General features: G+C 50.1%; 2 protein-coding genes across 11 annotated transcripts in view; one reads left to right on the forward strand and one right to left on the reverse strand.

Annotated features, from left to right (window-relative positions):
- AFMID (arylformamidase) lies at window positions 1-21,521 on the reverse strand. 9 transcript variants are annotated; one of them, XM_072746541.1, is made up of 12 exons: window positions 19,881-19,983; window positions 19,257-19,381; window positions 18,098-18,188; window positions 7,561-7,665; window positions 7,430-7,478; window positions 6,124-6,209; window positions 5,960-6,032; window positions 5,675-5,772; window positions 5,329-5,407; window positions 5,077-5,218; window positions 4,758-4,862; window positions 1-1,897 (listed from the first exon to the last, which is right to left on the reverse strand). In XM_072746541.1, exons 2-12 carry the CDS (start codon window positions 19,257-19,259, stop codon window positions 1,856-1,858), a joined length of 873 nt encoding a protein of 290 aa, XP_072602642.1. In that variant the 5' UTR covers window positions 19,260-19,381; window positions 19,881-19,983; the 3' UTR covers window positions 1-1,855. The 9 variants fall into 9 exon arrangements, with proteins under 9 accessions (XP_072602642.1, XP_025855219.1, XP_072602641.1 ...); XM_025999434.2 differs by having other exon boundaries at window positions 19,257-19,442; window positions 19,881-19,959; XM_072746538.1 differs by lacking the exons at window positions 1-1,897; window positions 19,881-19,983 and adding exons at window positions 2,855-3,030; window positions 21,402-21,521.
- TK1 (thymidine kinase 1) overlaps window positions 20,009-24,476 on the forward strand; it is an 11,761-nt gene continuing 7,293 nt past the window's right edge. The window contains exons 1-4 of one of the 2 annotated variants that reach the window (XM_025999859.2): window positions 20,009-20,289; window positions 20,416-20,447; window positions 21,422-21,532; window positions 24,118-24,211. In XM_025999859.2, coding sequence (XP_025855644.1) covers window positions 20,224-20,289; window positions 20,416-20,447; window positions 21,422-21,532; window positions 24,118-24,211 — 303 coding nt within the window. In that variant the 5' untranslated portion in view covers window positions 20,009-20,223. The remainder of the gene's footprint in view (window positions 20,290-20,415; window positions 20,448-21,421; window positions 21,533-24,117; window positions 24,212-24,476) is intronic. The other variant, XM_025999860.2, reaches the window with a different exon arrangement.

Consider the following 24,476-nt stretch of genomic DNA (forward strand, 5'->3'; position numbering starts at 1 on the left):
TTATTATTTTAAGATTTTATCCATTTATTCATGTGAGACAGACAGAGAGAGGCAGAGGGAGAAGCAGGCTCCCAGCAGAGATCCCTATGCAGGACTTGATCCCAGGACCCCGGGATCAGGACCTGAGCCAAAGGTAGATGCTCAACGACTGAGCCACCCAGGGCCTCCCTAGAAGCACTTATATTAGATGAAAAAAAAAAAAAAGAAATTGGAATTGAAAAAAAAAATTTAAATTGCCCATAATTTCACTTTGTCAACTGCTGTGACCCTGTGTATATTCCTCCCATCTATTTCCCTAGATCTATAGATATGGAGGTCATCCGCCCATCCATATATATATGTTTCTATATCTCTTTTTCTTAAAGATTTATTTATTTGAAGAGAGGGACAGAGTGCATGAGTGAGGGGAGGGGCAGAGGGAGAGGGAGGGGAAGAGAGAAGCAGACTCCCTGCTGAACGCAGAGCCCTACTCCCTAGGTTGGATCCCAGGACCCTGAGATCATGACCTGGGCCCAATACAAGGGTCAGACGCTTAACCAACTGAGCCACCCAGGCGCCCTGTTTATGTCTCCTTTTTTAAAAAAGTGAAAATAGGATCACAAGGCAGCAGGCACATTTTGTTCTGTCTTTTGCTTGCTTAAGGCATTTTGCCTTCACAGGGCATAACCTAAGGGAGCGATTCTCCACCTAGGTGCCGAGACGTCAGCAGCTTGGAGGTGTCTCCGAAGGAATTTGTTGCAAATGTTAAATGACGTCCTACAGTTTGTGAGTCATTTCCTTTGAAGATCTGGAATAAATTCAAGTTACATCTATCATGGTGTTCTCATCTGCCTGCATCCTGAAAGCTTTCTGAATATTTTAGTGCTTCAAATTACATATTGCATTTAAATATTCATTACATTCTTATCCTAAGAGTCAAAGAATACAGATGAAGCTAACACCTCCTTCCCTGGGTTCCCATTTCTACCTCCCGCCCCAGAGGGGAGCAGAGGCATCAGGTGTGGATCTTCCAGGGCCATTCCCCAGCATTCATACACGTGGGCACACAGAGAAAAACATCTTTTTGTGGGTGTATATTGTGTACAACCATTGAGATGGCCCTAAGTTGTATCATTGAGCATCTTGTTTTTATCATATAACAATATGCCCTGGGGATTTCCCACCTGGTAAACAGGTCTCTTTCTAATGGCTACATAGTGATTGGTTGCTGGCTGCTTGCATGCACTTATCCTACTGATGAATATCTAGGCCATTCTTCACTTTCCCTGTACTCCATCATCTTGGAGTGCCAGCTGCTCAGAGTGGGGGCGGGGTGCTGGGATGGGGAGGGTGGTGGATGCACACAGCTGGCTCCTTGGGAATTGCACACACAGCTGGGTGAAGCAGAGGAAGCTTATCCTGGCTGTGGATGTCATTGTCATGTCCCAGAAGGGGCTAGCCTGGAGGCCATACCCCAGGACTCTTAGGGGAAGACTCGGGTGACAGGTGGAGCCCAGGACTAGAGTGGTCAAGAGTGCCGTCAAAGACAGAACAGACTGGTTTGAGAAACTCTTAGGAAAAGGTTAACAAACTCTTTCATCCAGAGCTAAGTGTACAGATTGCTAGGAGCTGTCATTTTTGTCATGCCCTCTTGGCAGGCAGGGGGCCCGGCAGCTTGGGCATCCCAGGGCGTTGACTCGGCTGGACCTTCCCTGGAACCCTTCCATCCAGGCAGCGAAAGGCCCTGGAGGTTTTTAGTGGTGTTCAGAGCAAATAGATGTGCTCATGGGCGTGGGGAGAGCGGAAGCAGGCAGGCAGGGGAAGTGTGAGGGTCTGTGGAGGAGCTTCAGCATCATTCAACGTTGGGGTGAACACTTTAGTGCCGTCGGGGCTCCTGGAGGATTGTTCTCAAAATCATCTGCGACAGGAAGAAAAGACATAAAAGCCCAAGAATTGGAGAGGCTGTTGTGAGACTCTCTCAAGGAATCTGATGAAAGAAACAGGCTGCATTGCTGATCATAGAACTGTCACTTAAAATGACAGCTCAGTCCCCATCTGTCCTTTGAAGTGTCCTAAACAAACTCCCAACCATATGTAGACTTACGTCAGGCTTGACCTGTGGTTTTGTCCACTTACAAGTTAAGAATGGCTTTATGTGTTTATGTAATTAGGTGTTTAATTAATTAATTGGCAATTAAGTCAGGGCCAAATTCTCAGAAATCTCTACACCCAATGTGGGGTTTGAACTCATGACCCGGAGATCAAGAGTTGCATGCGCTATGGACTGAGCCAGCCAGGCGTCCCTGGCTTTATGTTTTTAAAGGGTTAAACAAAGATCGAAACAATATGAGTGCACACTTGATCTTAGCCAAAAGGCTGAGAAGCGATTCAGAATATTATTTCATGATGTATAAAAATTATGTAAGATTCGAATGTCAGGGCAGCCCCGGTGGCGCAGCGGTTTAGCGCCGCCTGCAGCCCAGGGTATGATCCTGGAGACCCTGGATCGAGTCCCACATCAGGCTCCCTGCATGGAGCCTGCTTCTCCCTCTGCCTGTGTCTCTGCCTCTCTCTCTCTCTGTGTCTCTATGAAAAAATAAATAAAATCTTAAAAAAAAAAAAGATTCAAATGTCAGCATCCATAAATAAGGTTTTATTGGCACACAGGCACGTTCACCATTTACAAATTGTTGTGGCAGCTTCTGTGCTACAATGGCAGTGTTGGGTAGTTGTGTCAAGAGGCGTATGGCCCCCAAAACCTAAAATATGTATTTCTTAGGTTTTTCAAGAGATGCCACTTGGGAGCGTTTGGTTTTTTCCCCCAGTTAAAAAAAAAAAAGTAATACATGTTCGTGTTAGCAAATATGGAAACGAATTTTTTTTAAAGATTTTATTTATTCATTCATGAGAGACACACACACACACAGGGAGAGGCAGAGACAAGGCAGAAGGAGAAGCAAGCTCCATGCAGGGAGCCCGACGTGGCACTTGATCCAGGATCACACCCTGGGCCAAAGGCGGCGCTAAACTGCTGAGCCCCCTGGGCTGCCCCTGGAAATGAATTTTTTAAATATACTATCACACCACTGGTGTGACACGCACATGTATATGCTTCCAAGGGCCTAGCTGTCTGTGTATTATTGAACTGGCGATATACTGGATCAGTTGTTTCTGGATCAGTTGTTTCCTGTGCTTTTGCTCTCACACCTGAAACGATTTGATACGTCCTAATTTTCGTAAACTTCATTCTGTTACCGAATTATGTCGTAATTTAACCTCACTGGGACATGTAAGCTGTTTCTAAGTTTTGATTATTAATAATGCTGCAAAGACGACCTTTGCGTATTTCTCAATTATTCTCAAGAGAAATTCCAAGCCCCAGAATCACTGGGCCAGTGGGTTTGGATCCCTGTGGCCAGGCTGTGCTGTCACCCGCGGAATCAGAGAAGAACCCTTTGCAATCGCTCCAGCGGGCCTGGGCATAATTCTCATCAGAACATTTTCCATGACAGGTGGGAAAGGACTGGAATTTTATGTGACATTTCTGTGATCACTAGTATAATCTTCCCCTATGTTTACTGGCTATCTATAGTTTTTCTTAAAACATTCCTTATCCTTTATCCATTTTTTTCTATTTATAATTTATTCTTAAAAAGAAATAAAAAGTATTCTTACTGGGCACCTGGGTGGCGCAGTGGCTGATCACCTGCCTTTGGCTCAGGGCATGATCCTGGGGTCCTGGGATCGAGTCCCGCATCGGGCTTCCCGCAGGGAGCCTGCTTCTCCCTCTGCCTGTGTCTCTGCCTCTCTCTCTGTGTCTCATGAATAAATAAATAAATAAATCTTTAAAAATAAAATTGTTCTTATTGATTTTAAAGTGCTCTTTATATAGTAAGAATATTAACTATGTGACTTAAAAGTGAATGCTATAGAAGCCTTACTGAGGTGGCAGCTGATTAAAAAGTGAAGCTAACGAAGTACCCACTTTCCCAGAAAAAAAAAAAAAAAGTGGTAATTCTATATCTGCCATATCTGTGGCAAATATTTCCCCCAATTTATTCTTTGACTTTTAAAAGAATTCTCCACATTAGAAATATAATAGGTGTGTTGGGTGGCTCAGTGGGTTAAGCTTCTGCCAAGATCCTGGGGTCCAGGGATGGAGTCCCTGCTCAGCAGGGAGTCTACCTCTCCCCCTCCCTCTGCCCCTCCCCCTGTTTGTGCACACACACACACTCTCTCTCAAATAAATAAATAAAATCCTTAAGAAAATTGTAATATTAGATTTTTTAAAAAAGATTCTATTTTTAAGTCATCTCTACACCCATGAGATTGAGTCATGTGCTCCACCAACTGAGCCAGCCAGGTGCTCCTGTAATATTTGATTTTTAAAAAGATTCTTCATGTTAAAGTTGTAATGAATGTTTATGAGCCATATCCATCCATCCTCTCCTACGTGGAGTTGGCTTTGCTTTATGCTTACACACAGGCTCATCTCACGCTTTCCTTTGACCGGATCAATGCCTCTCCCCATCTACACCAAGCCCCGTGCAGCTCCCACCTGTGTGCCCAGGAGTGGACTCTGCAGACCACCTGGGGCTCTTTCAGAGAGGGGTGAAGTAGAGGAAGCCAGTGGGGTACTCACTTCCTACCATCAGGACCCCAGCCTCCTGGATGCCCAAGATCCAGTAAAGTGGCCCCCCTGTGCTTCCCACCTCCCCTTCTGTGTGGGGACAGAGGCAGGACCCACACTCTCCACAGGGAAAGGAAGTGCTCCCCACCTGGGTGAGCACATAGTCCTTCTGGGTTAGGTTCCAAATGATTTCAAAGTGATCCATATCATGGATTTCTTCAAACGAGGCATTCCACCCTCCTTGGCGCAGTATCTGGATAGAGAAAGGAGCAGAGCAGAAACACAAGGCAGCAGTGGGGCGGGGGGGGGGGGGGCTCTGCGCCACACCTGGCACCCACCAGGTGCTCCCTAAGTATTTGTTGAATAAATGGCTGACGGCCTTGAGGTCCCTTTGGATAAAATAAAGAGGAAGGTAATGAGAGCACAGGACCCTCAGCCTCTGGCCAGAGGCGGAGTCCTGGGAGTACCTGATAAAATTCCTTGGACTGTCGGTGGAATTCAGGGGAGTCGTGCTGGCCCACAGACACCAGCACATGGCAGGCTGGATCCAAGGGCCGAGTCAGGGCCGCCTCCAGGAGCAGCTGTGGGCTGTTCCTCTGAGCATCCTCCCTGATGCAGGGGGTAGGTGTGGGTCAGGACAGAAAGGAGCCTGCCCCTTACCCCCAGCCTTCCTTGTAGGCTCACACTCAGCTCTGGGAAGAGGGGGCCAAATGACTCACAGGGTCATGAGGAGAGGAGCATTCTGAGAAGTGTACACAATGGGCTTCAGGTCATAGATCCCACTGAGCAGGAAAAAGCCTATGAAGGTGAAGAATAGTCAGAGGGCCAGGCTGCTGGGGGGCCAAGATTCCACCCATACCAGGCCTTGTGCAGGCACCAGGTGGGAGAGTCTAGTCTCCAGGACCAAAGGGGCAAGACCAGGGTAGGGGTAGAGAAGCAAAGCAGGCCTGTTGTACAGGGCCCAAAGTCCCCAGGTCAAGCCTTTCGTGACTGTTGGGATTTTGTGCAGCTGGCACAGCCCCGCAAGCCCATCTGGGGAGCGTGAACCTGCAGTCCCATGAAAACCTTTGAGGTTGGGTGTGACTCCATGCTTGGTCCAGTTGGCCAGGAGCATCATGGCAGCCAGGTGGGCTCCTGCTGAGTGTCCACACAGGTAAATTCCCCTGGGTTGGATCAGAGCAGAGAGCCAAATTTGCATTCAGTTTCCCAAATGCATCAGGCCAGTATCAAAGACTCCCAATTTGCCTCCTGCTCCACAGGCCAGAGCGGGCAGCCAGATGGTGCCCAAGGGGCTAAATCTACTGTTGTCCCACATTGTCTAGCAGAAGGAAAATCTGCAGCGGTACCCACTCGTTGCATGGATACTGCTTCTGGACAAACACGATGCTCCGAGTCACTTGGTCTACCATCTGGTCCAGGGTACCTGCCCAGAGAGCATGAGCTGGGTCAAGACCCATTGGGGGCTCTCTCCTCTCCAAAGCCCACCAGCCTTCCTGCCCGACCATCCTCATTACCTTTGGGGGCGATGTCATAAGCCACTACCACCACGGTCACCCCCTGCTCTGTCAGTGGATTGACCATGAAGGCTGATGTGTCTTTACTGAGGAAAGAAACAAAGATGTGACAACTGGAGGCACGTCGGCCACCAGGCTGCTTCCCTGTCCTGTCTCCCCAGGGCATCATCCCTCTCTGGTTCCGTGTAGTATAAGGAAGAATGTAGGCGCTGTCTCTACCATGTCACACACTAGCTCTGAAACCCTGGGGACCTTATTTAATCTCTAAATCTGGTTTCCTCATCTGTCAAGTGGGGGCATCTACTTCCTCCTACACGTTGTCTTTGAGAAATGAAGATCAGACATGTAGAGAGCTCTGCGTGATGAAGGCGGCTACCAATCTAGCTGTGAAGATGAATATGCTTGAAGGGTGGTAGATCCTAGAGCAGGCAACTCCTTAGAAAGATTGCATGGGGCAGCCCGGGTGGCTCAGCGGTTTAGTGCCACCTTCAGCCCAGGGCCTAATCCTGGAGTCCTGGGATTGAGTCCCACGTCAGGCTCCCTGCATGGAGCCTGCCTCTCCCTCTCCCTGTGTCTCTGCCTCTCTCTCTCTCTCTCTGTGTCTCTCATGAATAAATAAATAAAATATTAAAAAAAAAAAAAAAAGAAAGATTGCATGGGACAACAGTGTCCTGGAAGACCTCAAGTACCCCTCTGCTTATCTTAAGGTGATGAGCTATCCTGGTTTGCCCGGGGACTCTTACCAGTCCGGCACAAAATGGGAAGGTTTCCCTCTGACTGAGGAGGCTGCCCATGCTTCTCCACTGGGTATAGTGGGTCGAAGAGTGTCCCCTCCAAAAGACAGGTCCAAATCCTAACCTCAGTACCTGGGAATGTGGCTATAGGGTCTACGCAGATATAATTAGGGATCCTGTGGTGAGGTCATGCACGCTATAGGATGGACCTCAATCCCACGAGGGGTGACATTATGAGAGTGAAAGGCGGGGGAAGATCTGAGACACAGACACAGAGGAGGCCCCACGAGGATGGAGGCAGAGATGGAAATGATGTGACCACAGCCAACGAAAATCTAGAGCCCCCAGAAGCTGGAAGAGGCAGGATCAGGTCCTCCCCTGGAGCCACCTGTCAGAGCACAGCCCTGCCCACACCTTGATCTCAGACTTCTGGCCTCCAGAACCTGGAGAGAATGCACTTCTGGTGTAAGCCCCCGAGCTTGTGGTCATCTGTTGCAGCAGCCCCGGGGGACTCCTACACCAGGGGAGGGCGAATCTCCCTTTCTCCCTGTTCATCCAAGCTCCCGACTCACCTTCCACTCTGCCAGTACCCTCCATGAAAGAACAGACAGAAAGGCGAGGCTGTAAGACAGACAAAGGGCGTGGGTGCCGAGCCTGGGGGCCAGCCGACCCCTGTCCCGGGACCACCTGCCCGGCTGCCTACCTTCAGACACTCCCTCGGGAAAGTAGATGTCCAATTTTTCCCCTTCGCCATCTCCGTAGGGGACATGCAGCAGGCTCTTCCTGGTGGCTCGGGCCTTCTTGGTGGCTGTGTCGAGAGATGGACGAGTCACCATCAGCACAACCTGCAGTAATTGCTATTTCATTTAAGGTAGAAACCTCTGTGCTGAAAGCCCCTTTGGGGGATCCCTGGGTGGTGCAGCGGTTTAGCGCCTGCCTTTGGCCCAGGGCACGATCCTGGAGACCCGGGGTCGAGTCCCACGTCGGGCTCCCGGTGCATGGAGCCTGCTTCTCCCTCTGCCTGTGTCTCTGCCTCTCTCTCTCTCTCTCTGTGACTATCATAAATAAATGCAAAAAAAAAAAAAAAAAATTGAAAGCCCCTTTGGGGGGAGCGGTCGGCTCCAGGTGTCAGGCCTTGTGGGTGACACCTTGGGACGCTTCCCCAAGTCCTCATGATCGTCTCTGCTGGGTTCTGCAGCATCTCATGGATGTGGAGTTACAAAGAGACCAGACTGGCCCATCCCAGTGGGACCAATACTGTCCGCCGAAGTCTGTCTGGCAGTGAGCTGTGGCTCTGAAGGGCGCCGCTCTGACTGTTACTTCATTACATGCTTATTGTGTGCATGACACTTCGCTTCATGCTCCAGGAAGTATAAACTTTTCCAAGCGTCCGGGAAAACAATCTTCTAGGGAAGCAAGATATAAACTCATTTCCAATAGGGGCACCTGGGTGGCTCAGTTGGTTAAGTGTCTGACTCTGGGCTTAGACTCAGGTCATGATCTCTTGGTGATGAGATCGAGCCCCGCATTGGATTCTGTGCTCACTTGCGGAGTCTGGTTCAGACTCTTTCTCCCTCTCCTTGCCCTTCCCTGCTCAAGTGCTCTTTCTCTCTCAAATAAATAAATAAAGTGTTTAAACTCACTTCAAATAAATAGATAATGAGACGATATGAATATATGATTGAGTGCCATGAGGGGAGAAGTCAGAATGATGTGAAAATCGGCTAGGACTTGGGTGGGAACAAAAGACGATGGGCATTGTTAGGGAAATAAATACCATGGGCAATGGGGTGGGGTGAGAGGGGAGTCTATATGGTCACTCTGTATCCCAGAGTGACCCAAAATCAGTGGAAAATCAGGCAGCTTAGTTCCCTCCAATGCTGGCCACTGGAGAGTGTAAATTGGTAGGCTCTTCTGAAGGGCAGCTTGGAAAAATGTATCAAAGCCCAAGACGATCATACTCCTTGATGTCTAAGTCCTTATCCACATAGTTTTTATAAGGAAATAATCAGAAATATTCCCAAAGACTTGTTTTAAAGATGCCCACAGGGGCACCTGGAGGACTCAGTGGTCAAGTCTGCCTTTAGCCCAAGGCGTGATCCTGGAGTCCTGGGATCAAGTCCCACATTGGGCTCCTGGCAGAGTGTTTCTCCCTCTGCCTCTGCCTCTGCCTCTCATGAATAAATAAATAAAATCTTAAAAAAATAAGATGCCCACTATGTAAAGCTATTTTATAATAGCAAAACACCTGACACTGCCTAAGTGACCTGGAATAATAGAAGGCTGCTCAAACTATGGCCTATCCCTCTTCTCTGCTTTATCATGGAGCCCGGCATCCACCCCATATATCAAAAAATGATATATTTTTCACATTGTTTGTTGTCTGTCTGTTGCCTTCACTGTGAAGAAGACAAGGGCTTTGCTTTGCCCACCTCTGTACACCCAGGACCTGATAGGTAGTAAACAATTAAAAGAAAATTCTGTGATAAATTAATATTTCAACAAGCAGTGCTGGGCCAACTGAATATCCAAACTGGAAAAAAAAAAAAAGTTTCTTGATCTCTACCTCATACCACACACATCAGATCAGTTCTTATGGATGATCTAAAGGTGAAAGAGAAGACAACAGAAATCTTGGAAAAAAGCATAGGAGATCTTCATGATCTTGGGAGAGGCAAAGATTGCACAAACAGGACTGAATGTACTAATTGAAAAGGAAATGGAGGAGTATTTCACGGTGTAAACAGCAAAACAGATTGTGCAAATACCACGTTGCATTATCAGTGTGATCTTTCTGATATTGAAACTGGTAGGGAGAGACATGATCCTTGGATCCATGTCCCCAGAGGTGCCCAGGTCCCACCACCCTTGGTGGCTATGGTGGTGGCCCTGAAATGAAAACAGTGCTCCTCTGGGCTGCATGATCCTGCCACTCCAGGATGGGCAAACTCAGTATGTAGAGATGGTTTGTATGAAGTGTGTTTAGGGAAGTGTACATAAACTTAAAATGGGCTGTCATTTTGGCTGGACTGTTCAAGGCCAAGAGCAACAAAAATGATGGTAGATGCCAAGTTTCCTCCATGTCAGAACCAGGGACCAGGCTGCCTTTGCAGGACAGGCAAAGCGGCTGCAAAACCAGTTTTGCCATCACTGACCATGTCTACTGACCACCCTCCTCCACCCCTACCCAACCAGTTCTTGGAATGAAGGGACAGATAAGGAGAGGTTTCTTAGGAGAGAGATGCGGCATGCAATGTGCTGTGGGCCCCCCACTCCCTCTCCTATGTAGGGGTGGGGGGAGACTTCCCATCTCCTGATACTTCAAGTGACCAAATGCTCAGAGGGCCTGATGTGTGGACTCGTGTAAGGTTCTAATGACCAGGGACACCTGGGTGGCTCAGTGGTTGAGCGCCTGTCTTTGGCTCAGGATCTGATCCTGCAATCCTGGGATCGAGTCCCGAATCGGGCTCCCTGCAGGGAGCCTGCTTCTCCCTCTGTCTATGTCTCTGTCTCTCTCTGTGTGTCTCTCATGAATAAATAAGTAAAATCTTAAAAAAAAAAAAGAAAAAGGGTCTAATGATCAGAACAAAATGGGCTCCCCAGGTGTCCATGTGCCACACTGGGCACAGGCCACTCTGCAGGACATGTTTACCAGGACGGATCTATTAGAGACTTCTGGTGAATCAAACATATTGCATTTGTGATTATAACCTGAAGTGTTTAGGGGCTCCTGGGTGGCTCCGTGGCTTAAACATCTGACTTCAACATGGGAATTTGGGGAAGACACAAACATCCACAACAGCTCATGCACCACCCAAAAGTCCTGGAGCTCTACAATATCAACTCCCCTGCTCACCTTCCTCTAGGGGCTGACCCTGATCACCCAAACACCCACTGTCCACTCACTCGCCCGCTTCCAGAACACTTGGCCCTTCTAACAGACTGTAGCATTACTTATGTCTTTTTTTTTTTAATTTTTATTTATTTATGATAGTCACACACAGAGAGAGAGAGAGAGGCAGAGACACAGGCAGAGGGAGAAGCAGGCTCCATGCACCGGGAGCCCGACGTGGGATTCGATCCCGGGTCTCCAGGATCGCGCCCTGGGCCAAAAGCAGGCGCTAAACCGCTGCGCCACCCAGGGATCCTGCATTACTTATGTCTTATGTTCATGATCTATCATCTCCCCCTCGCCCCATTAAGAAGCACAGGGAAGGACGGCATAGAGCACACAATCAATGGCTGACATTGTGATAATGTTGTATGGTGACAGACAGCGACTATACTTCTCATGACGAGCACGGAGTCCTGTACAGAGTTGTGGAATCACTACGTTGTACATCTGAAACGAATATATCATTGTATGTCACCCATCCTTCAATACTAAAATAAGAAGAGGAAAAAAAGAAGAGAAAAAATACAAAGAGAATAAAAAGAGAAGAGAAAAATAAGAAGAGAAAAAAAAAACAGGGGATTGTCTGTTTTGCTCACTGAAATATCCCAGGCACAAAATGAGTGACCAGCACATGCCAGGCACCCAAGAAAAATTCACTGAATGGATCAGCACATGATGAAGCAACCCTTTGCTGAGAAGCATCCCAAACAACTCTGCCGTGAACAGCCCTGTGCACACATCACACTATGTGCAGGGGCCTGAAGAAAGCCCTCTCAGAAGTGGGATTTCTGGATCAGAAAATTTGTCATTTTGAGGCTGTTGCCTACTGCCGTCCATGGGGCTTTGCCAAGTGCCCTCCTACCAGCGTAGGGTGGAGAGGTTTGTGCCTGACAAGCGCATTGATAGAGGGGGTTCATCAAAAGATTGCAATTTATTTTTCCCAAGAGTTCTTAAAAGCATGCATGCACTGACTAGATTCATTTTGTGCCGGAACTGAGAAAAAGACCATGAAATTTATGTTCTAAATCGAAGAGCAATTCAGACCAAGCAGCTGTAGATATTCACTATCACGCACATGTCTCCTTCAGATATTAAAAAACTCAGGTGACCCTGAGAAAGAGGGACTGCATCTCTGCAGGAAGTCTGCCCACTGGTTGGAAGGCAGCAGGGTGCAGGGGCCTCAGCCTCCCCCCAAATGTGAATACCACCAGCCTTCTAGTCCTTGAACCCTAGGCCAGGAACAAGGGGGGGCTTCAATGAAGAAACCATATTAAAACTTCCTTTTTTGATAATGCAAAAACTGAGTTTCTATTATTTGCAATCAAAAGTGTCCACACTGTTAGAGACAGAAACACCAAATCCATGGACACATCCAGAGCATATGACAGGGGAATTAGGGGAAGTGGCCGGAGCCCCTAGAGACTTACACAAGCATGGGGCAGGAAGACCAGACAGTCCCAGAAGGCTGAAGACCAAGGGTTTATTACCTGCAGTGGCAGCAGTTTAAGAGAAGGCAGGGTCCCCTCAGCCACCCTCTAGTTAACAAGAAGTGGTGGAATTATTGATGGTTTCATTTTTTTTTGATGGCTTCATTTTTAAAGACCCTTTTAGTAGGCATATGCTCCTTTTGTAATAAGATAAGAACTGTTACCTAAAAACAGACAAGATGGTGCAGAACAGAGCTACTTAAAGTGTGGTGTGTGGGCGCCGGGAGCCCTACCCTGTCTGCTCCTGGTCCATGATGAGCTAAGTACACAAAGCAAAAGTGAGCATTTAGATTATACGTAGTTTCATACTTAATAAGAAATCGGGGCTTTCAAACCAAAACTTGTAAACGAATGTCTACAGCAGCCCTATTCACAATTGCCAAAAGGTGGAAACAGCCCAAATGTATGTCAGTGGATGAATGGATAAACAAAATGTGGTATGTTGGGGATCCCTGGGTGGCTCAGAGGTTTAGCGCCTGCCTTTGGCCCAGGGCGTGATCCTGGAGTCCTGGGATCAAGTCCCACATCGGGCTCCCTGCGTGGAGCCTGCTTCCCCCTCTGCCTGTGTCTCTGCCTCTCTCTGTTTCATGAATAAATAAATAAAATATTTTTTTAAAATGTGGTATGCCCACACCACAAGGGCATGAAGTAGCGATAGGCACTACACCAACTATGCCAAGGAGAAGCAGCCAGATGCAAGAGGCCACATGCATATGATTCCATTCATACGAAATATCCAGAATTGGTAAGAGGAGAGAAATAGAGAGTTACTGCTTAATGGTAGGAGGTCTCCTTCTGGGATGATGAAAACGATTTGGAACCAGGTAGTGGTAGGTGGTTGCACAAATTGTGAATGTTCCAAATGCTACTGAATTGTGCACTTTAAAATGGTTAAGGTGGTAAATTTTGTGTTACCTGTATGGTGTGTAGCAAGGTCAAACAAAATTGGGGCTTGTACCTTCTGTGCCTTGGCATTCTTTCTTTCACTTTTCTGGTGGAGAGGAAAAAGCCCAAGATCACCCGAGCCTTGGAAAAAGGTAGGAGGGATCTCTCCGAGGTTGGGTCCCTACCAGAGGCTGTCAATCACGAGGCTCCACCCACCTCACTGGTGATTGGTCCTCCTGGAGAAGGGCGTGGTTTGGGGGCCTGGATGCTGCGGGAGACAGCATTCAGCACCTACTGTGTGCCTATGTATGTGTGTTTGCACGTATGCACCTACCTATCCATCCACTCCATCCATCCACCCATCCATCCATCCACCCATCCATCCACCCCATCCATCCATCCACCCACCCATCCATTCATCCATCCACCCCATCCATCCATCCACCCACCCACCCCATCCATCCATCCATCCACCCCATCCATCCATCCACCCCATCCATCCATCCATCCATCCACCCACCCCATCCATCCATCCACCCCATCCATCCATCCATCCATCCATCCACCCCATCCATCCATCCACCCACCCATCCATCTATCCATCCACCCCATCCATCCATCCATCCATCCATCCATCCATCCATCCATCCATCCACCCCATCTATCCATCCATCCATCCATCCACCCCATCCATCCTCCACCCATCCATCCATCCATCCACCCCATCCATCCATCCATCCACCCACCCCATCCATCCATCCACCCACCCATCCACCCACCCATCCTTCCTTCCTTCATTTAGTGTACAATATATTGGTACTAAGAGTCCTGGTAAAACAAATTTAAAACTACTGATAGAGGAAATCGTTCTGCAAGCCTGCCGGTAGCAGCCCCCCCTGCTCTCTGCCCATGCTCACTCAGCAGTTCCCGTGTGCCCAGTCTTAGCGAGGCCAGGTCTTCAGGGCAGATAAAAGTCATCTACTTGTTAGAGCAGAACATCCCCTGCTGCACGGTAATAGGTCAACGGCTGTAAGGGTGAATACACATCAAAAGCAAGAAAAAAATTTTTTTTTGAGTCTCCCTGGTGCAGAAAAGGAAAAGAGAGCTTCTTCCTTCCCTTTTCTTAGAGCATTTATTTTGGGAAACTCATAGTAAATCCTTTCTCTACCCCTCTGAGGTGTACATAAATATTTTTACTTTTATTATTTTTTAAATTTATTTTTTATTTTTTATACATAAATATTTTTAAAACCGAACCAAATCTCTTGCCAGTTATGGGACCTAGGGATGTTTTCCTCCAGGACCAGGGAGAGCCATCTCTTTGAAATGTAATCATCAAGGAAGCCAGAGTCCCTACCCCCAGATTCCGTGGGAGGGCAGGAAGTTTTCTTTTTCCTCTGGATACAGGCAATTAGCAAGCACAGGTGGCCACCCTAATTACCTGGTGCAATTTGGAAAAACTAGTGTGGTGCTGTCTCTTGCTTGAGCAGAGGTGCCATTTATCTCGAGAACAGGTATGTGATGGGCTGTGTCTGCCTGCCGGTATAAAAGGATGAGGTTTCTTTCTGGTCTTTAGTGGCTTGCCTGTGCGGCACATTGCAGTTTGGTTTACCTCTTACTTAATAATAACACGTTTTCTTTCTCTCTGTGTCCTTTGTGGGGAGGCTTTCTGGTTTGGCAGGAGACTCTTTTTCATTATTTGTGCTTTGTGTCCCTTTGTGGCCTCCTGTAAGTTTGATTCCGGGGCAATCCTTGAGTGGGCGGGCAGCACTGACCCAGTGTGGGGAGCCCCTCCAGGAGAGGCTGGCGGTGCACACTCATGGACATGGACTGATCCACCTCACCCCATCAGCCTGCTCCATGCTCACCTGGAAGCTCAGCTCAGGGAGGCAGCCACCATCATAAGCTTCGTGAGCTTGGTTAAGTTATTTAACCTCACTGAGTAGGGTAAGGTGAGGCACTTGCTTTGGGTACAACATTGGTGGAGGAGTGGGGGGTCAGCACCAAAAACTCAGTAATGAAGATTGTGTTGGGCTGTAGGTTTGTTTCCCCAACATTTATTTTATTATTATATTTGAAAGATTTTATTCATGAGAGAGAGAGAGAGAGAGAGAGAGCGCCAGGAGGAGAGGCACAGGGAGAGGGAGAAGCAAATTCCCTGCTTAGCAGGGAGCCTATGTGGGGCTGGATCCCAGGACCTCAGGACCATGACCCAACTGGAGGGCAGACACTCAACTGACTGAATCACCCAGGCGCCTCTCCCCCAACACTTATATTACCTCCCAAAGGTGCCACATCCAATGTCATCACATAAGAGGGCAGTTAGGTTTGGATGGGATCATGAGGGTGGAGCCCCTGTCATGAAATTAGTGGCCTTACAAGAAGAGGAAGAAAGACCAGGGCTCGCTCACTCTCTGCCATGTGAAGACACATGGACAAGGCAGCTGTCTGCAAGCCAGGGAGACGACTCTCCCTAGGGAACCAAACTGGCCAGCACTTGGCCAGTCTTGGACTTCTCAGCCCCCAGAACTGTGAGAAGTCGATTCCTGTTGTTTAAGCCACCCATTCTATGGCATTTTGCACTGGGAGACCAAATTGACTAATACAAAGATAAATAATATTTCATTAAAAAAATTTTTTTTAAAAGATAGTCTCTATACCCAGCATGGAGCCCGACGTGGGGCCGAACTCAGGACCCTGAGATCAAGACCAGAGCTGAGATCAAGAGTTGGATGCTCAACTGACTGAGCCACCCAGGCACCCCAAAAAGAAGTAATATTTATATGCAATATATATCTCTATATATACATGTATATGTATATATATATAATTTTTTTTTATTTTAAAAATATTTTATTTAGGGCAGCCCGGGTGGCTCAGCGGTTTAGCACCGCCTTCAGCCCAGGGCATGATCCTGGAGACCCGGGATCGAGTCCCATGTCGGGCTCCCTGCATGGAGCCTGCTTCTCCCTCTGCCTGTGTCTCTGCCTCTCTCTCTCTCCTCTCTGTGTTTCTCATGAATAAATAAATAAAATCTTTAAAAATATATATTTTATTTATTTATTTGACAGAGAGAGAGCACAAGCAGGGGAATGGCAGGCAGAGGGGGTAGGGGGAGAAGCAGACTCCCCACGGAGCAGGGAGCCCAACTTGGGACCCGATTCCAGGACCTTGAGATCATGACCTGAGCTGAAAGCAGACACTTAAATGACAGAGCCACCCAGGCGCCCCTATATAGATATATACATATTTTAAATCAAAAGGAATGGCTAAATGTCCATGGCCAACAAAATGTCAACATTTTAAATAGAGACGGGCTCTAGCCCTGCACATGCGTGGCTGTTGTTCATTCACCTGGCGCTAATGTCCCCCTGCTTGTAGGCTCACATTCTGCAACCACAGAATGGGTCAGTGGTGCCTGCCCCTCCTCTGGGCCAACTACAGCAGTGAAACAGGAAGGCGAGTGGACTATGTACTTGAAGCTGTCCACATGGTTCTCCCTCCGCCTATGTCTCTGCCTCTCTCTGTGTGTCTCTCGTGAATAAATAAATAAAAATCTTAAAAAAAAAAAAAGGGACACCAGGGTGGCTCAGCAGTTGAGCATCAAATGCCTTTGGCTCAGGTCATGATCCCAGAGTCCTGGGGTTGAGTCCCACATCGGGCTCCCTGCGTGGAGCCTGCTTCTCCCTCTGCCTGTATCTCTGCCTCTCTCTGTGTGTCTCTCATGAATAATAAATAAAATTTAAAAAAAATAAATAAAAAATAAAGCTGTCCACAGTGTGGAGAGAAATCACTAGTGGGAGCCTCTGAGGGCAATGGGCACACACTCCTCTTCACTCTGGCTCCTTATGAGTGATGCGCTTTCTCAATGGGGATGGCTCTTCTCTTCCTCAAGACAAGTAAGATAGACAAAAAGGTTTTTGGGGTGCCTGGGGGGCTCAGTCGGTGAAGCATCTGCCTTTGGCTCAGGTCATGATCCCAGGGTCCTGGGATCAAACCCCGCAGCATGCTCCCTGCTCCGCAGAGAGCCTGCTTCTCCGTCTCCCTCTGCCTCTCCCCCTGGCTCATTCTCTCTCTCTCTCTCTCTCTCTCTCTATCTCTAATAAATGAATAAAATCTTAAAAAAAAAAAAAAGGTTTTCTACAAGCTCATGTAGGTTTCACTACACACTCAGACTTACTGACCAGATAGTCGTGTATTTGGCACAGAGCTGGGCACAGCAGAGGATTCTGAAGAGCCCAGGACACTACTTCACCCCACATCTGTTGGATCAGGGAAGATTCTGGTATATGCTGGAATAAACCTCCAGGAGCCTGTTCTTCCACTGGGTTATCTCAGTTTAGAGAACCACCAACCCTACGGCTCTGTTCAGGCTGCTGAAACAAAGCAGATTTGCCAACATCCAATTTTCCCTACAGAGGAAAGGCTGGCGGCTTTCTCACACTTCCTCTAAGAAGCCTGCTTCCCCCAAGCCAGCGCAAATGCTTCAGTGAGTGTTAAAATCGTGGTATGACACTCTGGAGACACAGGACAGAAAATTCCTGTTAATTCCTCAAGGGAATTAACCTTAAGGCTTCTTCACTTGCTTCCAGGTTCCCAAGCCCTGATTTCTTAAAAGAAACAAGTCTTCTTGGCTTTTTACAAATAGCATCTACATCCTAAGTTCGGGCCCTCCTGGAAGGCCTTCCTGTCTTTTACTCCACCTCACTGTGCCACTGCGGCATGTGGCCTTACGGGCCTGGGCATGGTTGGCCAAGCAGGAGAGGAGGCGGAACACGGTTTGTGGGATGTGTCCTGCCTCTGGCCATCCTGCAGCGAGGGCTGCTGGGTGCCTGGCCCCGAGCCCATGAGGCTTACGCAGTGCCTGGACTTTGGGAATCCCCCTGAGAGCCTGCTCCCGCCCCCGGGGCATTCTGAATCACTGCCACGTGCCAAAGTCCACCCATGACATCCATGGAGAGGGCCCCCAGTACCCTCATCTCCTATGTGTGAGTAGGTCCTCAGGGCCTCTTCGGCTCCACGTCGGATGACCCATCTGCTGGGGCTGTACTGATCCTCCAGCTCCTACAGAACATAGAAGGTTGTGTAAGACCTTTCTTCTCCACAGCATACCCCACCCCTCCAAATGTCTGGATGCTCCTCTCTGCCTTGAGAAGCCCTCCCCCAATAGCTCAGGCTCTACAGATGCCCTCAGCGTCCTTCGAGCCCCTCCAAGCTCCAGCCTGATCACCCACACCCCACTCTCCTCCCACACCAATTAATTAGGTACATCACATACATCGCAGGTGCTCCCAGAGTCGTGGTCTAGAGTGAGGCCATGCCTTAAACTAGTGGACAGCCTTAAAGGGGAGATGAAGTCCTATAAATGTGTCCTGGTTAAGCCACCGTGGGCACCAGTCCTACTGCAGGAAGCCGGGAAGCTGGGGTGGTCACTGCAGAGAAAGTGACATGCAGCTGATCTTCTCTGAGAGTGCATGATTTTTTTTTTAAAGATTTTATTCATTTATTTTAAGAGAGAGAGAGAGAGACCACCTGAGCAGGGGGAGGGGCAAAGGGAAAGGGAGAGAACTCCAGCAGATCCCCCACAGTCAGTGTGGAGTTGGACACGGGGCTGGAACCCATGATCCTGAGATCATGACCTAAGTTGAAAACCAGGGTCAGGCGCTCAACAACTGAGCCCCTCAGGCGCCCATGAGAGGGCGGGATTCTGATTGCAGGAGTCACAGCAAAGAAACAAAGGTCAGGAGAGAGGAATCAAAGGTCAGTTTGGAAATGCTGGTGAGTCAGACCACAGAGACGCAGAGGTGAGGTGGAAGGAGGGACTACGGGGAGAGGATCTCAGATGTCAGGCTAAGACACAGAATTAATGCAGAGAGTAGCAAGGAACCAGGTTTTGGAGAAAGAGCTCAAAGGCAAGGAGAAAGAGTGAAGCCTAAAATGGGAAATTTTAAGACGGGGTGGCTTCATGGAAGGGTCCTGGGCTCTGGTGTCAGATGGGTTGAGTGCCATCCATGCTCTGTCCCTTACAGGCTGTTTTACGCTCTCTGGGCCTCAGCCCCATCTATGTAATGGGCATAATAGTAGCATCACAGGGTTGAAGGACATAAAGCATGTAAATGAAGTAAAACTAACCATTCAAACGTGGGTTACGGCCCCCTCCCGTGGACCGAGGTGCCTGACCAGCGTTCTTTAGATCCTGTACAATCTGTGCCTGCGGCACATACCGGCACACGCTGTCACTGCTACCGTCATCTTCCCTGTCGTTATGTACAATAACAATAATGCAACGGGTTTCTGACGCAGAGAGAACGGGGTTTTCTGAGGGGGGGGGGGGGCAGAATGCATAACTTATCAGATTCTCACATGTATCCGTGACCGGAAAACAAATAAACCAAGCCAAACCAACCCAAAATACAGCCTGAAATGCAGGGAAACTAGTTAGGAAATCACACTTGAGTGATAACCCTAGTGAGTGCTTTGTCCGAGTCCTTCACCCCCGGCACATCCTCCATCCACGCTGTGGGACCTCAGTGTCGGGAACTGGGACTCCTTTGCGGATATTAGCACAGCCCTGAGGACCAGGCGCCCCGGAGCCTGCCTGTGGCTGGAAGCGAAGGAGATGCGGGCGCTAGGGCTTTGGGAGCGCGCACCGGGGCGGCCGGCGCACCGGGGCGGCCTGGGCTCTGGGTCTCTAAGTTCGCCTCCCGGGGGGAACGGCCTCTAGGCCCCGCGCGCCGCTCGGCGCAACCCGCCTACCTCCTCGGACAGCCGCTCCCAGGGCGCCGGGCCCTCCATCGCGCCGCAGCCGGCCAGAGGGCGCGCCCCGGCCCTTTAGAGGCCCCGCAGAGGCGGCGGCCGGGGCGGGGCCTGCGGTCCTGGGGACGCGAGCCCGCGGGGTCCCGGGGCCGCCCACGAGGGGCGGGCCGCGCTCGAATCTCCCGCCAGTCCGCGGCCGCGCGCTGATTGGCTGCGGGGCGCCCGCGCCGGCTCCCGATTGGCCAGCGTGCCCGGGATAAAGGCGGGCGGCGGGGGCACCCGGGGCAGGCTGCTGGGCGGTGGCACCCGAGGGCCCCCGAGCTGCGGGCTTCCTGCAGGCGCCATGAGCTGCATCAACCTGCCCACCGTGCTGCCCGGCTCCCCCAGCAAGACCCGGGGGCAGATCCAGGTGCCGGCGCGGGGGTCGCGACCCGGGTGCGGGTTGGGGTTGGGGTTGGGGTTGGGGTTGGGGCTGTGGCCCTGGCCTGCCGTCCGTGCGCAGCGGGCCCCGAAGTGACCTCTCCTTCTCTCCTAGGTGATTCTAGGACCCATGTTCTCAGGAAAAAGGTAAATAAGTAATGTCCTCGCGGGGACGGCCTTTTCCCCCCTCCCCTCCGGGGGCCCGTCCTCCTCCCCTGCTGCCCCTCTCAGTGCCCCCCTGCAGGACGACCCCTCCCCCCGACCGAGCACGCGTTCCCGCCCCATGCGGTCCTGCAGGAGGGCACCCCTTCCCTGCCCGCGGGGTTCAGACCCTTCCATGGGGTCATGGCACCACCTCGCCCCCCTGCAGCGGGTTATGGCTGCTGAGGGTGTAGTCCTCCCTCCCCCCACCCTCCCACTAAAGCTCTCTTGGAAAGGGGCAGCCAAGTCTTTTCCGGTTTTTGTTTTTTTTTTTTCAATTTAAAATATTAATTCTAAAATGGTGTCCTCGGTGAGCTGGGTCCTGTGCACCCTGCAGCATCCACACTCCTCCTTCCCTTCCGAGTGTTTGTTTCCTTAAGTAGTTTACACACTAAGGAGTCCGGCCAGGATGCCTTTGCTCCCCTGATGTGACAGGATGGTGGCCTGACCCAGGCAGGGCTAGTCGGCCCCCTGAGTGACGCCCTCTGCCCTGGGGGGGTCACTGCAGGGCAAACCTGGTGCCCACCACGGTCAGGCCAGGGTGGGCTCTGGGACCCAGAGGTAACTGCTTTTTTTTCTTGAACAACAACAACAACAAAAGACTCTGCGAAGTCAATGCAGACCATGTGAAGACCTCTGGGATCGGACTCTTTGGGGATGCAATCCAGACCCCTCTTCTCTGTCGGAGGCCTTTGACTCTACTCACCCCATCAGATCCCTGAGACATTTATTCCCCCACCCCCTCCCCAGATCACCTGACCTCTGTTCCTTGCCACCACCACCCTCTGTCCTCCCTGGTCTTTCTGTCCATTGGTGGGTCTAAGGCTGTAGACCCCCAGCAGGGGTGGGGGGGAGCCCCACTTGTACTGATGGGGACTTCCTTAACATCCTGGGTCTCACCTAGTGCTCTGCTCTTGCAGTACCGAGCTGATGAGAAGGGTCCGTCGCTTCCAGATTGCCCAGTACAAGTGCTTGGTGATCAAGTATGCCAAAGACACGCGGTACAGCAACAGCTTCTCCACACATGACCGGTCAGTTCCTGTTCTCTCCTGTCCTGTCCCAGCACCTCCTCCGGAAACCTGGTGAAAATGCGCAAGGGCATAGGCCATACTGTCAGAGCGCTCTTCAGCAGGACTGGTTAGCCATGCCGATGGGCGGCATGGAAACGTGCAACTCAGCAAACTCTCAAGGTCGCTTGGCAAGGGATCCTAGGACTTGGCCTTTCACAGAGTTCTGGCCCGGTGTTCTTCACCAGGGGAGATTTTGTTCCCCCTCTCGCTCCCCCAGAGTCCATTTGGCAATGTCTGGAGACATTTGTAGTCTTCACAGCTGGAGTAGGGGAGGGCATGCTATGGGCATCCAGTGGGGAGAGGCCAGGGATGCTCCTGAATTCCCAGTGCACAGGACGGCCCCCACAACAAATACTGACCCTGCCCCGATGGTCCATAGTGCCGAGCTTACATCTGTGCGGTTGCAAACTGGTTTTGTTTAGCGTGCATGTTGCTTTTCATTTAGCTTTTCGGTTGTTTTATCTTGGTTGACTCTTGTCTTGTGCCCTCATGCTTCCCAGTTTTGTGTTTATCTGCCTTGTGCCCTGCAGACGTTTCAGTCTGCAACCTGAGGTCGGGAATGAGGGGTTAAGTTTAATTTTACTCTTGCCTGTTCCTTGGCTGCAGATTTCTGAGCCTGAGATGTTACCTCTGTCTTTTGCACTTGTCCACCCGAGCCCCCAGCGGCAGAGCCACGCTGTGCCACAGGGAGGGCTTGCAGTCTCAGGACTGCCCCATGTGTGGCTTAGGGTGGGAATGTGGGGTTTCTGAAGCCGGGCGGGTGGTGGGGTGGATAGTGTCTAGGAATTGGAGTTAAAGCATCAGGATGTGAGTGACCGGTGCTTCCAGCCATGCTGCCCTATGCAGGTCATTTAGGTCTTCCAGTTACTTCTTCCCTAAAACATGTGTCTGCTTCTGCTGCACTGGCCAGGGGCACATCCAGGGAGAGCAGTGCGAGCAGAGGAGGCCGCATTGCGCAGTGATAAGTCAGATCAGGGGCATGTCTGAACTTGGCCTGGAGCCGCACACATGCCCTCTCACTTGGGCCACAGAAGCTGAGACGGGCCATGGCTGTGACTCAGCCCTTGGAGGGAATGACAGGGCTCCAGAGATGCTGCCCTCGCCCACCCTCTGGTTTTCTCTGGCTTGGGGTGGGAAAGGGGAATTTAAAATGCAGGAAATACCATCTCCTGCTCTTGCCAGATCTTGGAGTAGACTTATAGCAAGATAATAACTGAGCAGTGGTTGTATTTTATTTTTTCTAAATACAGCTACAGGCTGCTGAGCCTTTGGAAAGTACCAGCCCCCAGGGGTACCTGGTTGGCTCAGTTGGTTAAATGTCTGCTTTTGGCTCAGATCGTGATCCCAGGGTCTTGGCATCGAGCCTCCATTTAGGGAGGAGACTGCTTCTCCCTCTCCCTCTGCCCCTCCTCCTGTTCTTGTGTGCACGTGCTCTCTATTTTATTTTATTTTATTTTTTAAGATTTTATTTATTTATTCATGAGAGGCACAGAGAGAGAGAGGCAGAGACACAGGCAGAGGGAGAAGCAGGCTCCATGCAGGGAGCCTGACGCGGGACTCGATCCCAGGTCTCCAGGATCACGCTCTGGGCCAAAGGCAGGCGCCAAACCAGTGAGCCACGCAGGGATCCCCTCTCTCTTTCAAATAAATAAATAAAATCTTTAAAAAGGGGCAGGGGAGTACAAGCCCCTCAGAAGGCTAGTTAGAGCAGGAAAAATGAACACAGAAGAAAACAACATTGTAGAAAAACACAGAGACTATTTCAAAAGACGGGGGAGAGAGAACAGCATCCCTGTTCAGAAAAGGCCCTGGGTGTGGGGGCGGGGTGGGGTCCACCGTGCCGCGTAATGCACTGGAACCTTCCCACACATGGCCTTTTGCTTTCAAGCTCTTGTGAATACGACTCTCCCTGTGGGGTGCATAGGGCAGCGCTATGACCTTGGATTTGAACCTTGGCTCTGCCAGTTAATAGCCCCACGATCTTGGAAGAATCCTCCGCTCGGCCACAGGAGCCCAACGGAGGGAACTCTCTGGCGCTGCGGGCTGAAGTTCAGGCTTCTCTCTGCGGGGACACACGGAGCTCGGGGCCTGGTGCTAATGCTTTGCCCAGGACCACGTTGGACTTTCCCTGGGGCAACTTTACCTTTGTGTGCCCCTTCCTCCATAAAAAGAAAGAAGTGAAAAATTATATCTCATGACCGCGTTGGTAATAAAGACAGCTAGAGTGCAGGCTGAGTTGTATTTACGTCCTCTTTTTCCCATTTTTAAGAGAAAGAAAGCGTTTCGCCTGCCCTGGCCCCCTGAACAGAAGCAGAGCTTTTGAGTCCCTGTTAAGCTTTATATCACACATTGCTCATCTCTGGTCCAGAGCATCAAGTGGCCTAACTTGTGTTGAATAACTGGTTTTCTGAACATGGGTCTTTATTCTCCCCAGATGCCCTCTCACAGGCGCTAACTTCAAGCTCCGGCCAAACGGTGCACATGCTTTGCGGGGAGGGTGGGCCTGGGAGCCGGTCCCTGGCTCACCGCTGGCTTTCTCTCCCCAGGAACACCATGGAGGCACTGCCAGCCTGCCTGCTCCGGGACGTGGCCCAGGAGGCCCTAGGCGTGGCTGTCATAGGCATCGATGAAGGGCAGTTTGTAAGTTGGCTTGTCTGGCCTTCTGCTACGGACTCCTGGTCTGTAGTTCACTTGCTTTAACTGGTGTCTGAATACCCTCTGGATTCCCCGTACTGCTTTTCATGTTTTAAGGGATTTATTTTACCTTTTTAAAAAAAAAAAAATATATATATATATATATATATATATATACACAATAAAAAGAGGGGTGAGGCGGGGTGCCTGGGTGGCTTAATCAATTGAGCCTCTGACTCTTAATTTCGTTGCAGGTCATGATCTTAGGGTC

Source organism: Vulpes vulpes, chromosome 2 (assembly GCF_048418805.1).
Source record: "Vulpes vulpes isolate BD-2025 chromosome 2, VulVul3, whole genome shotgun sequence".
Lineage (NCBI taxonomy): Eukaryota > Metazoa > Chordata > Mammalia > Carnivora > Canidae > Vulpes > Vulpes vulpes.